Source organism: Aspergillus neoniger (assembly GCF_003184625.1).
Source record: "Aspergillus neoniger CBS 115656 unplaced genomic scaffold BO87scaffold_8, whole genome shotgun sequence".
NCBI classification, from domain to species: Eukaryota; Fungi; Ascomycota; class Eurotiomycetes; order Eurotiales; family Aspergillaceae; genus Aspergillus; species Aspergillus neoniger.
The window spans coordinates 30,883-45,516 of record NW_020291136.1 but is presented as its reverse complement, the minus strand read 5'-3'; the positions used below and the strand labels follow the sequence as shown (position 1 = coordinate 45,516).

The 14,634-nt window shown below is 50.6% G+C and overlaps 6 protein-coding genes across 6 annotated transcripts; 3 read left to right on the top strand and 3 right to left on the bottom strand.

Moving 5' to 3' along the window:
* Positions 1-672: 672 nt before the first annotated feature.
* On the bottom strand, positions 673-2,932 carry BO87DRAFT_374261 (Spo7-like protein). Its single transcript, XM_025622746.1, has one exon. The coding sequence runs from the start codon at positions 2,548-2,550 to the stop codon at positions 1,153-1,155; it is 1,398 nt and encodes a 465-aa protein (XP_025482056.1). The 5' UTR covers positions 2,551-2,932; the 3' UTR covers positions 673-1,152.
* Positions 2,933-3,457: 525 nt separating this feature from the next.
* BO87DRAFT_303350 (putative alpha/beta hydrolase) lies at positions 3,458-5,225 on the top strand (the record flags this gene model as incomplete). The annotated part of the gene is made up of 3 exons (XM_025619241.1): positions 3,458-3,625; positions 3,693-4,790; positions 4,944-5,225. The coding sequence occupies 3 exons, from the start codon at positions 3,458-3,460 to the stop codon at positions 5,223-5,225; spliced, it is 1,548 nt and encodes a 515-aa protein (XP_025482055.1).
* Positions 5,226-5,396: 171 nt separating this feature from the next.
* Positions 5,397-7,063, bottom strand: BO87DRAFT_374258 (uncharacterized protein). The gene has a single exon (XM_025622745.1). It carries the CDS (start codon positions 6,908-6,910, stop codon positions 5,669-5,671), a length of 1,242 nt encoding a protein of 413 aa, XP_025482054.1. The 5' UTR covers positions 6,911-7,063; the 3' UTR covers positions 5,397-5,668.
* A 24-nt stretch (positions 7,064-7,087) lies between these two features.
* BO87DRAFT_225819 (TatD family hydrolase) lies at positions 7,088-8,822 on the top strand. Its single transcript, XM_025618720.1, has one exon. It carries the CDS (start codon positions 7,349-7,351, stop codon positions 8,528-8,530), a length of 1,182 nt encoding a protein of 393 aa, XP_025482053.1. The 5' UTR covers positions 7,088-7,348; the 3' UTR covers positions 8,531-8,822.
* A 52-nt stretch (positions 8,823-8,874) lies between these two features.
* Positions 8,875-10,314, bottom strand: BO87DRAFT_302911 (uncharacterized protein; the record flags this gene model as incomplete). The annotated part of the gene is made up of 6 exons (XM_025619226.1): positions 8,875-9,235; positions 9,314-9,344; positions 9,398-9,642; positions 9,689-9,778; positions 9,838-10,067; positions 10,144-10,314. 6 exons carry the CDS (start codon positions 10,312-10,314, stop codon positions 8,875-8,877), a joined length of 1,128 nt encoding a protein of 375 aa, XP_025482052.1.
* A 2,574-nt stretch (positions 10,315-12,888) lies between these two features.
* Positions 12,889-14,507, top strand: BO87DRAFT_303447 (o-methyltransferase; the record flags this gene model as incomplete). The annotated part of the gene is made up of 5 exons (XM_025619248.1): positions 12,889-13,212; positions 13,299-13,422; positions 13,499-13,622; positions 13,683-14,140; positions 14,197-14,507. 5 exons carry the CDS (start codon positions 12,889-12,891, stop codon positions 14,505-14,507), a joined length of 1,341 nt encoding a protein of 446 aa, XP_025482051.1.
* Between the last annotated feature and the right edge of the window lie 127 nt (positions 14,508-14,634).

The window sequence follows — 14,634 nt, the reverse complement described above, 5'->3', positions numbered from 1 at the left end:
TTTACAACGTTATACGACCTAGAGAAATGGGATGGATACCTATCTGACGGCTGAATCACGCGCATGATTTATTTACATTTTTTTTTCTTCATATGTTGCCTGAATACATACACCTGTTGTTACGGATAGTTCGGCGTCTCGGGAACTCATCATCTATATTACTTGGCTTCTAATCTTCTACTTCCTCCATGTGCATGCATCACTTTCTAATCGAAATGCCATCCATCATATTCTCCACACACCAATGTCTACAAGCTAACTATCTACCGAAGCCCGGACTTTAGGGCTTCCTGATATACATTGATATAGCATGATATGATAGGCCGGAATAAGGTTCCCAAGCGACTAAACTCAGATACTAGACTACGGAGTACTAAACTATACTTCCTTTTTCAACCCCTCCCCTAGTCTAGTAGATAGTCCTTCCCTTTCATTGCTTTTTTTCACTACTACAGTAGTTTGCCCCTTTATCATGCATACCCCTTACATCCGAGGCGCAGGAACAAGTCTGGATTTGAGTTTGCCCACTACGTACGTACTACTTAGGCTAGTTTAGTCTGTCCCACTCACTACTCAGTGTATCTAGTACTACACGGGAAGGGCATGTACGTAGTACCCGCAAAAATCAAAAAGACAAGAGAGAGAGAGAGAGAGAGAGAGAGAGAGAGAGGTAATCATATATGCATGCGTATATACTATCCAGACCAAGGACTAAACTGATTCTGATCTAATCTTTCTTCGAATCCTTTTCTAAGGGACGTAAGTTCAGTCGCATAGTTATACCATACCCCCTGATGCCAAAAACGGGAAAGGTAAAGTAAGAATGCACTATAAAGATGATAGAATATGAGGGGTATTAAAAAGAGAAGAAATCCATCGGATATGGGGTAGAAAACGGAAATACCGAAATGTATGAGACAAAAATCGGCAATGCAGAGAAAGGGGAGGGAAAAGAGAAGAGAAGAGCTTTATTTCGACACACACCCTACGACGACGGCGGTAAGTACATCGAGATGAGATAGTATTTGTTTGTGTGTAGTGTGTAGTGTGCAATTCAGAGGGTATAATATCGGCGATGTACATACGGGGGATAATTGGTAGATTAGACCAGAATGGGTGTTGGTTTGAGAGACCAAGGACCGGAGGGAATTTCTATTCAGCACCATCTTCTCTGGATTTCTCTTTTTCGCTGGGTGTGCCCATAAAGGAGGAATCGTCGGATGAAAAGGATGGGGTGCGCACGCCCTCTCGGATTTGGGCCTGCGTCAGAGGAGACAGACCACGAGTGGCGGCTTTGGATGCCTTCTTCTTTCGTGATTGCTGAATCTGTTGTTCTGTGCTTGGACTTGTGCTTCCGCGGCGGGGACGGCCACTGACCGAAGACCTGGACGGGGGTCGGTCGTCAGTGTCAACGGGGGTAGTACTGCGTGATGGCGTGCGGGAATGGGATTCGGAGCGTGGTCCGCCGCGTCGCAAGGGCGATTTGGATTCATGGACGAGCTTTGAGATACTGGACGAATGGTGGTGGTGGTGATGGGGACGATGTGGGATCTTGTCAGCATCGCCGGGTCGGCTGATCGTTGCGGCAGCGACTCGTCGGCGTTGCGACGCCTTCCAACTCAGTCCGAACCACCAGAACCAGCCGCCATCCTGCTGGGCGAGCTGACGCTCCCTTTGGCGCAGCTTCTGGCGCAGCTGAGCACGACGATCATTCTCCTTGTCCCAGAACTCGCTGCGGTATTCATCCCAATTCTCGCGAAACTCGGGTGAGAATGACTTCGGTAGTAGAAGAAGTCGAATGTAGTCCCCTCCCGGGCTGAGGTCTTCCTGTACCAGACCTGATTCCGCGTCGTGGTTGTAGTACTGCTGGTAGTGCTGCCGACTACCACGTCTTTCGGACGCAGGGCGCTCGACGTAGTGGAAATCGCCCACGGGGGACGGGAAAAAGGGTGCAGAGAAGGGGAAGAGAAAAGAGAGGTAGGAGAAGAGTTCCTGCCACCAGGGACCTCGGATGACCACGATCTTGGTGTTCATGGTGCGGAGGCCGCGGTTGGCTACGGCGAGCCAGCGCCGCGGCCAACGAACTCCCCGTTCCCATTGCCCTGTTCCCCAGACCAGGAGGGCAGTGACCACGCCACCCATCAGGGCAACCTTTTCTCCCATTTCGACCACCCAATAGACCGATCCTCCGACACCGCGGCCATCTTCGCGCGGGCGGAGAAAGAGCGCGTAGGCAAAGTAGGCGATCCAGGCGGCAAGCAAGAGAAGGAAAAACGTATTTTGTCGGCGGCGTTCCCGGAGAGCCAGGTACTGAGCTCGCAGAGAGCTCTCGAGAATGAGGAGATTGAGGTATATCTGGGGTGGGGAAGAGGGGAGGGTCGACAGTGGATCGGGAGTTGACGACCGTGGCGGGGAAGAGGGATCGCTAGAGGGAGCTTGGGAGTGAAATGCAGGCGCCAATGATTCGGAGGAGGATGTCGCAGAAGATGCAAGACGATTGTTGGGTGCTGGAGAGCCCTTGACCAGTTGGTCTAGGCTTGCTGAGGCCATATTGAGCTCTGGAGTGGAAGCCAGAGAAAGAGGAAAGACGAGGAAGGGCCAGGGAGATCGGGTTCGTCAGGACGGAAAAGAATAGATGGACCAGAATTAAGCTCCGAGGCTCAGATCGCAGGGGAATAATTCAATAACACGGAGGTGGATTTTTGGCCTTTGCGGCCCAGCGCTATCTCATCGCATGGAAGGAAAAAGAAGAGGTTTCGAGGAAGACAGGAAAAAAGAAAGGTATGGGGAGAGGGAGAGGGAGAAGGAAAGGACAAGAAAGAGTGAAGCATCGTCATCCATTCATTCCAATCGGCCAACACTTGGTTGAAGCCGGCTCCACTTCCGCTGGACTTTCAGCTGTTCCTTTTCTCAACTTTCTGCCTTCTCCTCCTCTGCCCCCTCTTTTGTTCCAATTTACTGCCTTTCTTTTGCATGCATGTGCTGTCTTTGACATTCCGAGTCTTTAACTAATTGCGCAGGTTAGGTACTGCTGACTCATTTATTATCTATCTTCAGCGTCATCATCTCTGGTTGCCTAACTCACAAACTACTGTATTCCTTAACTCCATCTCGGATCGGGGTTAACGGTCTTAGGCGTTGTCCTCAACCGTTTCTCGTTTTGTTCCACTGACTTGTTTCTTACTCTCTCCACTGCGCCCTCCTAAAAGCAGAACTTAATCTATTTTCCACTCGCTGTTCTTAAATACCCCTTCTTCTCCGTTGCAGCCCGAGAGAGTGACAGAGCTTTTTCCTCTGTCACTCCGTCTTTCCTGGCGACAAAGTGTCGATCGCGCGATTCCCTTCGCTTTCTTTTCAGGTCCCAGTCTCACGTTCCTGGACCTCGTTTGAAAGCGCTCGATACATCTCCTCTTCTTCCCGACCGACGGAATCTAGACGCTCGTCGTCTACATCTACGATGGCCTCCGAGTCGCTCAACTCGCCCAGCGGCCAGTTCCGCGGCCGCAGCCAGGAACCCGTGGCCTCTGGCCGAGAGAGTACGCCACATGCAGCGCGCGGAGCCAGCGCAACGCCTCCCCCCTTGGCCTGGTTTCCCCTAGGCTACAGGGAAGGCTTTAGTCAATGGGTACGTTTCATTACTGAGGAACAAAGTCAATTGTCGCATGGGTGACTGAGACTGGGTTTTCTTCCAGTGGGCGTCTTTACCCGCCGCCACAGCCGAACACAGAGTTCTTTCCCACCTCCCTTATCTCCAGCATCAACCCCCAACCCACCTCCAGACCGGTAAAACGAGCAATGTTTCCGGAGGCACAGGCAGTCTCCAGTCCGCCGATCAAACCCAACAGGGTGAGGTATCAGCCAGTTCTACCAATGACCCGTACGGCCCTCGAATGTGGCGCTCCAGCATGGTGGAGCTGAGCGGGAAAAATCGGGCTCTGAACGAGTTCTCAGTCGAGCGGATTGGTGAAGAAGCAGATCAACATCTGGTCATGCTTCATGGATACGGTGCTGGTCTGGGGTTCTTCTATAAAAATTTTGAGCCGCTTAGTCGCCTGAAAGGGTGGCAACTCCATGCGCTGGACCTCCTGGGCATGGGCCGCAGCACGCGGCCGCCCTTTCGCATCAAGGCGAAGGAGCGTGAGCAGGCCATCGAAGAGGCAGAGGCATGGTTCGTGGATGCGCTAGAAGAATGGCGAGTCAAGCGCAACATCGACCGTTTCACACTCCTCGGTCATAGTTTGGGAGGCTACATGGCCGTGGCATACGCTCTCAAATATCCGGGGCGACTCAACAAGCTTATCCTAGCTTCCCCCGTGGGAATCCCAGAGGATCCATATGCTGTGCGGGCAGAAATGCCTGCGCCAAACGAGTCGACTATGGCGAATGAGCTCACCCAGAACCAGCGCAATATCGCCGAATCCGCCTCTTCGGTTCCCCCGGCTGAGCTTCAGAAAGGCGACAACAATATTCTGCTGAAGGGTTCCCCTACAAATAGTGGTGCTTCCCCGGACCAACCGCCCCGGCGCATGGTTCCCAAGTGGTTCGCCTACCTTTGGGATGCCAACATCTCCCCCTTCAGTTTGGTGCGATGGGCGGGACCGCTCGGTCCGCGCCTGGTCTCCGGGTGGACATCCCGGCGTTTCTCTCATCTCCCGGCAGAGGAGGCCAAGGCTCTGCACGACTATTCGTATTCGATCTTCAGCATGCGCGGCAGCGGCGAGTACGCTCTATCGTACATTCTCGCGCCGGGCGCTTTCGCCCGCAGCCCGCTAATTCGCCGCATCGAGGGCGTCGGTCGTCAATACATCCAGCAAAACCCGTCCCCCGCATCTGCTGTCCTTGAGTCTGCGAAGGCCGCAGCTGCAACGACCACCTCCCAGTCTACTTCGGAATCTTCCTCTACCAACTCTGCCCCCTCCCAGCCCCCCTCAACGACATCCAAGCGCGAAAACGGTCTCCCCATCATCTTCATGTATGGTGACCACGACTGGATGGACGTAAAAGGCGGAATAGCCGCGAAGGCTAAGCTGGATCAAGAGAAGGAGCGTATCCTGCAAAACGCGACGGTAGAGGAACGCGAAACAGACAATGGCTCGGCCAAGGTGGTTATCATCAAGAGGGCAGGCCATCATATCTATCTAGACGGATGGGAAGAATTCAACCGGATCGTCTTGGCTGAGATGGAGCAGGTGGCTGAGAAGGAGAGAGCTAATCGATCTTCATAGAGCCTCTGCATGTCTATGCAGTCTAGTCTGATCAACCAAAGGTCAGAATTTTCATTTTGTTTCAAGAGGTGTTCACGATATGTTGGGTCACTAAATAGCGGGATTTGTTTTTTTTCGTTTTCTTCTGGACAGTAAATACATGATGGGTTCGTTTCTTCATAGATCGGGCGATGTCTCAATGGGTATCTGTCGATCATGAACTACGTGAAATGTAAATACCTTAACGGTAGAAGTAGGAATGTGAAAAGATAGCATCGAAATATAGAAATTAGAAGAAGATTCGTATGTCATGGTTGGTGAATCGCTAGGAGACTGTAACCTTAATCTTGTCATATCCAGGCAGAAAAAGATACGATAGATAGCACATTATCCAGACATATCCCACGCACCCAATGCCACCAAACAAGCGTGAACATGAACTTAACCGCGATGGAGCCAAGAAACTATAACGCCCGCTCCGTCCCTGACGACGCCCTGGTCAACTTCACCCCACTATTCGGCCCCGACATACTTCTCCGATATCTCACCCCAGCGGGGTAATGCACCATAGATTTGGCCGAGGGTCTAGGTGATCGTCGCTCTTCACCTGGTGTCGTTGACCCGCTCGTGCTGCTTGTGCTACCGGGTCGGAAGGAGAAATATCCCCCCGATCCATCAGTCGGACTCGATACTCGAGGGATCGATGCGCCTGGGAACCTCTCGGTAGGTGAGGGGGTGCAGAAGAGCGTGTTTCTGTTCTGTTGTTGCTGCGATAGTGGTGGTGAGGTAGCCCTACGTTGAGGATGATCTAGAGCATCCGGCAGTGAGGATTTTGGGGAGAGACTGGTGGATAGTAAGGAGGTGGTTGCGGAGCGATGGTGATGGCGGGCGATGTTACTGTTGCCTCCGGGGGGAGGGCTGGTTGAAGCCATTTGTCGATGTCTCCAGGGGAGAGCTTCGAAGGGTTCGCTGTTGGTGCTGCTGCTGTTGCTGTTGTTTCGGATGGAGAGTAGTGGTTGAGAGGGAAGTTCTAGTCGCTCGTTGATGGATAGCCATGCTCTTTCGTCGTGGTCGGTACTGGTGAGATTTGGTGAGGGGGAGGCGGTGTCTGAGAGGAGATGATGGCTTGGATATCTTATCGTTGTGGCGGTGGTGGTAGTGGTTGCTGTTGTTGCTGCTGCTGTGGTTGCACAGCGCCAGCCACCTAGACCTTCGAAATCGCGGCCTTCGTCGCCACTGATGAGTGTTAGGAGGGCAGAGGGGGCGGAGTGGCGTGGGGGTGTGTTTCTTGGGGGTTCATCTTTGCGATAGAGTGGAATAATGCTGGTGTCTTGGGTTGAAGAGGTGGAGGCTGTAGTGGTCAAACTGTTCGTTCGGCGAGGAGCATTGGGGCCTGGACGGTATGTTGCGAGAGCAGTGAGGAGCCCGTTGTTTAAGCTGTGGTCGACGGAGCGACGCTTGGGCGTTGTGGAGGCTGCTGGAGTGGTGGGCTCAGATGCGGAGAAGTTGAGGAGGGAGGTGTTGGCGGCTGTTGGGATGACAAAGTAATTTGTGATTATGGCAAGACATAGTTCGATATATATGACAGAGAAGCGGAGGAAAAGAAATACGATGGAAATGAAGGTGGTGAAGCATGCGAACACGGCGAGAGGGAGGGAGAAGAGAGTGAGGAGGGGAAGAGTCACGAAGGCGGAAATAGAGGACATGAAGATGAGGGGACTAGGGCAGCTATAGAGTGGGCTATAGAAGGTGGAAGGAGGATGTTGAATACATGGGAATATATGTTTCCTTACTAGATATATGGGAAGCAAGTGGCATGATTATAGTAGGAAGGAATAGTCCTGCAGTGTTCATGCAGGGAATATAGCAATCATGATTGCATCCTCAGATCTAAAATGCGGAGAAGCAGACAATGAAGAAGCATGTGATGCTCCATATCCGCTGTCTGCCCCAGGCATCAGTACACCGCGTATCGCGTTCGTATCGGCGGGCTTTTCCTTACGTCACAGCTTCGCTCTCCATTCATTCATCATCCATCGTTTGTCAATCAACACATCCCCAAGCTACCTCTGGAAACATTATTCTTTTTGCCTTGACACTCGAACTCCTCCTCGGCTTTTTGGCATTTCCTTTTCACATGCACCATGTCGGAGGCCAATCAGAATGATGCATTCCCTTGGCACTTGGGGGTGTTTGACGCCCATTGTCACCCCACTGACACCATGTCATCCATTGCGGAAATCCCCCAGATGAAAGTATCGACATTGACAGTCATGTCCACTCGCGGAGAGGACCAAGACTTGGTGCTTCAGACCGCCACATCCTTGACCCAGGGTCAGGAGTCCGCCCAAAGTTCGACAACAGGGCCTGTGCTTCCGTGCTTTGGCTGGCACCCATGGTTCTCGCATCAAATCATCGACGATGTGACTGGTTCACCCGATACCAATGATAATGCCTCACCAATTGAGCGGAAGAAGCTGCACTATAGAAAGGCCCTTACTCCAGAGCCAGATGATGACTTCATCCTGTCGTTACCTGATCCGAAGCCGCTGTCAGAGTTGCTGTCGGAATCTCGAGCACGGTTGCTGGCGTATCCCCGTTCTCTTGTGGGTGAGGTAGGCCTTGATCGTGCTTTTAGGCTTCCCAGGGCGTGGACTGAGGAGGAAAAAGAAACTCGGGATGAGCGAATGACCCCCGGGTCGCGCGAAGGTAGACAGCTCTCGCCGTATCGTGTTCAGTTGGCGCATCAAAAAGCCGTTTTGGAGGCTCAGTTGCGCCTAGCTGGAGAACTTCAACGACCAGTTTCTGTGCATAGCGTTCAAGCTCATGGGGCGGTCTTTGACCTCTTCAAGGGCCTCTGGTCTGGGCATGAGCGGAAGAGCGCCTCACGGCGGGAGAGACGCCGACGATATAGCGTTGCAGATGCGCATGCAGAGAGCGACGCAGAGGACGAACCAAAGCAACAGGAGCCTGCAAAGCCAGAAGAAAAGTCTCTCCCATTCCCACCACGGATCTGCATGCATTCTTACTCCGGACCGGTGGAGCCATTGAAGCAATTCCTGCATCAATCCAATCCATCAGACGTCTACTTCTCCTTCTCTTCTGTGATAAACTTCGGTGGACCTTCGTCAAAGAAGGTCATCGACGTTATCAAGGCTTTGCCTGATGATAGGATACTCATTGAGAGCGATCTGCATACGGCGGGGCAACAAATGGATGACCTGCTTGAGGAAATCGCTCGACAGATCTGCGATATCCGCGGATGGGATTTACATCAAGGCGTTCAACAGCTCGCTGAAAACTGGAAACGGTTCGTTTTTGGATGATACATCCAACTGCGGGATATCAGGCACATGCAAAGCTAGTAGTCCAGAGCTGGCATACGTACATAATCGCATACTGAAAGATTTGCGTTATGCCAGCGATCTGAAGGTATGGAAGCAACGCAACATTCAGCCTAATAGTGCTGGACCATCACGCTAACTTCCCAACCTAGCAAGCATTCGAACCCAAACTAGTTATAATACTCCAATTCTCCAGGATGTCTAGAAGCACTCGTATGAAATTGCGTCTAGACAATGGGGAAACGACATTTACGTTATTATAGACCAGCCCAAAAAGAAGGCAGAAAAGAAAATAACATGCTAGAGACGTCGTCAGTATAGCCCTCCTATTTTACATGGTTATTTGTATTATCAGCACCACCCGACTGTGGCGTCACGCTTTCGTACACAATGGTGATGTTATCTGTACGACGGATGTGCCCCATATAATGGCTCTCGTCCCCGTGATCGTCAACTGTCTGCAAAATGCTGTCCTGGCTGCCAACATCTGCGACCATCATATTGCCTTTGCTTTTCCGGTGTGCAGACCGCTTGCTGCTCCATTTGTTGGACTCGGGCAGTTGTGCACTGCTCTCTTTGTACTGATATCTGCTGGTACTTCTCAGACTGCGCTTTCCGAGAATTATTTCGAGAAGCGGTTGTAACGTGGGGATACATGAGGCTAGGATCACGACGTTCGATTCGATACTGTCGAGAATATTGTCATTGTCCGGGATTCTCTCCCAACAACGGCTTGGTGCCACAGAGTAACACATATTGGCTTACCTTGTCCAGATCACAAGATCTGCTGTAGCATCTGCTATAGTGTCAGTCGGACTCCGGTCATACGGGGTTCCGTCAAAAGCTTACATGTCGTATCGCTGAGATCAGCAAGGCCCGGCAGCTGCATGCACTTAATGATTGCCATTGCACAAGCGCTATATTCTTGTTTGTTAGCGATTACTAATGACAATGAGCTTTCCGAGTTCTTGCTTACACCGCACTCAGGCCCAACGCTGCACACAATGCCAATCGTTTTCGCAGCGACATATTGAGTTTCAGCAAAATGATTGTCGGATAAATTGCCAAATAGAGATCCGTAAAAGCAGATACGGCTATTATTGTTTAAGCTCGGCTTCATTCAATTAGGGTCGCACCTACCTCCAGTGAAGATGGCATAGTCCACAAGGATCCACGAGCTCCGGCAATGTGCGCCCTTCGACAGAAGGGACGTGTCCCAAAGAGCTCTCTCTGGATCGCACATGGTAAATAGCACCAAGATGCAGATGCACGACACCAGTGCCACGAACCCCGTCAGTCCCCACAAGATCGCACGTTGTATAGTTGTCGGGTTCAGGAAACGGCTTAGCAGGGCTGCCACGGCTAATTTGGGTAAGGCGAAGGATATTATACCCAAGGCGAAGTTGATATAGTTGACCAGCAAAACGAGTTCTAGTCTATCTGCTATGACGATTGCATGTTTTCCGTAACCTAGAGCGACGTCGACCGTTGTTACTACAGAATATGATATGCTGAAAACCTAAATTGATCGTCAGAATTTACGGCAAAAGAACAATTGTGGCAGTCGGACCTGAGGAAAAGTGTAATTGACTCACCATTGACGCTGCGATCAGCCAGTCATCTGCACCTGGGTTGCGCAAGACTTTAATACGGATGAAGAGCCTGGCTGCCACAGCTAGAATTGCAAGACTGGTCATGGCCCAAAAGACAGCCAATATTCGTGGGCCCTTAGTCTGGTGGGCATATTCTGGAGATACAGCAGTCATCGCTTCGTATCCAGCATCCACAGCTTTGGTTGGACATGGATAAGTCGAATTCCGCAAACATCAAACAGTCCTCCGTTGATGTGATTCCAGCAAAGAGTTCGATTCGCGACTCAGGCTATCCAGAGATCCATCTAAGGGGGTTACGTACAATCCTTTCATTGTACTTTGACAGGATTTGCTTTTCCTCTAGTGCCAATCAGTGCACTAGCTGTGCAACATAATCCCTGTCTCTTGGAAGGCCGATTACGGACCATCTCGTGCATCCGAAGTCGCCTTAGAGTTTCATGGAGAATCTTTTGCCTTCAACCTTTATATTATTCTGGTTCTAGGCTCTGGAGCCGAGACACCTAGATCCAGAATAATGTAAATTCATTAAAACTCTGACCAGGAATAATGTGCGATCTACTACTGTCTGACACAAACGATAGCATCGAAGCCGTCCAGTAAATCCCCAGGCAAGCAAACCAATAGCGGCACAGAAACGTGGCACCCTCATAAACATCATTTAATGACGTGAAATCACTTTCGGCCTAGAGCCGAGCCTCGATCATATTGTCGGCCGAGGTAACATGCCCGACATTCCAGGGTTCAGAACACTGTCCGTGTTGGAATAAGCAGGAGACGGTCATTGCTAGATCGAGATTAGTGGATTGGACGCTACTTTGGAGTAGTTGGGATCGATCAAGGAAGGCAAAGAGCACCAGAAATGAACAGGTCCCAATATTAACCGAGCTTCTTGACCTTCCCACAGTTCCGACTTCCGAACGAGCTTCTGCCTGGAGTCCGGTACCACCAGCGACGGTGCCGGCGCCGGCGTCACGCACCATCTCACACCGTTCTATCCCTAGCGTACTATAGTGCAATGCCTTAGTGAGTTACGTACGCTGCTTTCTTTGTCCTTTTGGACGCCACTGCCCGCAATTTAGATTGATAATAGAAATTGCTGCTATACATTCAAGTATTTCCAGCTAATCGGTGATTTTTTAGATTGCAATCCTCCCTTGTGATAGACGATCAAAAGATAGTGCTTGTGCGCAACTTCAAAAGCGCACCCGAACACTGAGTACATGTGGCTGAATTTCACTTTCCCCTACAGCACCATTTAAGGCTGAACATCATGAGCCTATATTGCTTGTCTTACCTGGACGATCCACCATGTTCTTGGCACCGCAGAGTTCCCCAACAGCCAAGTACGCCGTCGCTACAGGGTCGTACCATAGTGCTAACATTTAACCATCTCCTATTGATATTAAATTATCCATCGGATGCCCACTATAGACTAGTAACACATGGGCAGTTCAAAAGTACGATGCAGGCCCGGGCCTATGGATGTCAATGGCTCGAAGTGTGGTGTCATGCGCTATCCGAGTATCCCTGCAAGCCAGCAGTGCGGTTTGCGCGGTGATAATTTATTGAAAGCAACCCTTGTCCGTCTCAGGGGCACCTCTGCTTTTGTTACTGAGACACGGATGCTTCTAACAGCACTGGCATAGACAAATTTCACTACGCTCACTGAAACGCGTGGCACAAGTATAATCAGTTCGCTGATGCCAGCTACTCCTGGCTCAAGATGAATGAATTACCCCTGGTACTTCGATTCTTGCGATTGTAGGATCTATTGGTATGAACCCTTGTACTTACACAGCACCTATCTCGCGAATCCCGTTTGGCGCCTGTTAATTGAGATAGACTAGTCCCAGAATACGGCGCAGCAGTGGCACTCTATAAAAGTGCGCTAAATGCTTTTGGTGCGAAGCCGTCGGGGCCGGACTCTATGTCATGAGCGGACGCCCGTCCTCGAACCCCGTCTATCTCATGATCCAGAACTAATTATACTGCTATTTCCGTGATCTTATTAGTGAGAGTGCCGCACTAAGAAAGCTAGACCATCCAGTCTCGAACACCCACCAGAAATCGGCGGAGAGACTCATACAATGTCATATTGCCGCTGCCACCTCACTCGTGCGGATCCTCTAAACTAATTCTCCGTTTCAAACCACCATGTCTAGTTACCCACGGTGCCAGCTAATCACAGAGAGAACATAGAGAAGGAGCTCTGTAAACCCTGTCTGTTTTCCGCCATTGCATCTAGCGATATGGAGCCTGCGTTAATGTCACACGCGTCTTTGACCTAGCCGGACCATTGGTATGAACTTTCATTATCTGCCAAGGGCAGTACAAGCAACCAACCAGGGTCATTACTACCCCTCTCCAAGGAGTGGAGTCGATTAAGACGTCGCCGTTACATTAGCGACCCTACTGCAGGTCGCCAGAATGGGCAGACTTGAGATGAATGACCAGTGGAGGTTGCAGTATCAGGCTTGTCTCCTTGATTTAAATCCTCGGTGGGCACGGAAGGGAATGGAGGCTAACTATATTACTTTAAGTAGCATAAAGTATTCTAGTGCGGGCTATATTGTAGTGCTATAGAAGCGCGCAAGGCGAGAAGCCTACATAGGCTGCTCATTCCGTCTGGCTGCCGACCCATATTAAGTAGTAGAAGGCGCCATTCAAACGGACATTTTGCATAGCCCTTGTAACCCACTCCGAAAGCATACCCAAAATAACCACACAATGCCTCATAAAAACGGCTCAGGGGCCATTGAACATTATAACAACGGAGATCACATCAATGGACATCACACCAATGGACATCATACGAAATCCACCCATTCCAACGGCCATGTGCCGTCCCAATCGAACGTAAGCGTGGACACGATTGCCATTTCACCAAATGCACCAGAGGCTGTTCCGGCTCTTATCGACCAAATCGCATCCCACAAATCCATCTCTCTGGAGGATTCACAAGAAAGACTAAGACTGCGAGATGCTGCGAGATCCTTAGCGAATGCGCTGGAGACCCCGCGAGAAGCGATTGTCAGACAGTGCTGGACTACAGTAAGTCCTTGTCTTTTAGTTGGATTTTAGAAGATGTTTTGCGATGTGTATTCTGGCTGAGATCTAAGTAACGGTTTCGGCTGTAGGCTACTCTGCACGCCGCTATTGAAACAGCTCTAGCTATAGGTGTGTTCAACGAGTTATCTCGGGACAAACCTAAGTCTGTCGCAGAGCTTGCGGTGACTACACAAAGTGATCCGGTCTTGTTGTGTAAGTATTCACTAATCTACTTGCAATTCTGGCATGTATTTTTCAGGTCGAGTTGTGTTTTACTTACGCCTCCCAGCGCGCATCATGAAGCATCTGGCATCTATGAACGTAATCACTGAAGCGGGACCGGACGAGTACATCGCCACGAATCTCTCAATCACACTGAGTGTGGAGCGATATGGAGATGCTTTCCCTGCCCTGTGAGTGACACCCAGGGTGCCAATGAAAAGATTACTAACATTGAACTTTACGAGCACCAGCTCAGGTTGGCTATACCCAGGTATCTACGCTATCCCTGCCTTCCTTAAACGAAATGGATTCCGCAATCCGACCGATCCCACCAAGTCCCCATATCAGCTGGGACAGCGTGTCGACGAACACTTCTTCGAATTGGTACAAATGAACCCTACTCTTGCCAAACAATTCGGCAACCACATGTCGGCGTACCATCAGGGACGACCAAGCTGGATGGACAAGGGCTTCTACCCAGTCCAGGAGCGGTTAATTGAGGGTACTGAGCTGAGCGAGAAGGACGTCTTCTTGGTTGATGTGGGTGGTAGCACCGGGCATGATGTGTCTGAATTCCGTCGCAAGTGGCCGGAAGTGCCTGGGCGTCTTGTGGTGCAGGATCTCCCTCAGGTTATAGAAACTGTGAGGGACGTGCATGTGTCTATTGACCCAATGGCGCATAATTTCTTTACGGAGCAGCCGGTGAAAGGTAAGGCTCGAAACGGTTACTTCTAGTGATTGATGCATAGGGCTGACAAGGTTCAGGAGCACGGGTGTACTATATGCATTCGGTTCTACATGACTGGCCTGATGATGTGTGCGGTCAGATCCTGTCCAACCTTATCCCAGCCATGAAACCGGGGTACAGTAAGCTGTTGATCAACGAGTATGTTGTCCCCAGTCTCGACGCGCATTTCGAGACGACAAGCCTTGACATGATCATGATGTCAATTGCCTCCGGGGAACGGACGGAGAAGCACTGGGCTACGTTGATAGAATCGGCGGGGTTGAAAGTAGTCAAGATCTGGACGGTGGAAAAGGGAGTGGAGAGCCTGATAGAGTGCGAATTGGCGTGAATTCAGGACCTGTCTGCGATGCAGGAAAATTTGGTATGAGTACCATGGATCTGGTTAGCCGTACATTTTTGTCAAACACTTTATCTCGAGAATGTAGTATGTTGATAAGGAATTTTACCAACGGTCC

Excerpts from the sequence above, each read along its gene's own strand:
- BO87DRAFT_374261 (XM_025622746.1), bottom strand. The coding sequence starts at position 2,550 with ATGGCCTCAGCAAGCCTAGACCAACTGGTCAAGGGCTCTCCAGCACCC.
- BO87DRAFT_374258 (XM_025622745.1), bottom strand. The coding sequence starts at position 6,910 with ATGTCCTCTATTTCCGCCTTCGTGACTCTTCCCCTCCTCACTCTCTTC.
- BO87DRAFT_225819 (XM_025618720.1), top strand. The coding sequence starts at position 7,349 with ATGTCGGAGGCCAATCAGAATGATGCATTCCCTTGGCACTTGGGGGTG.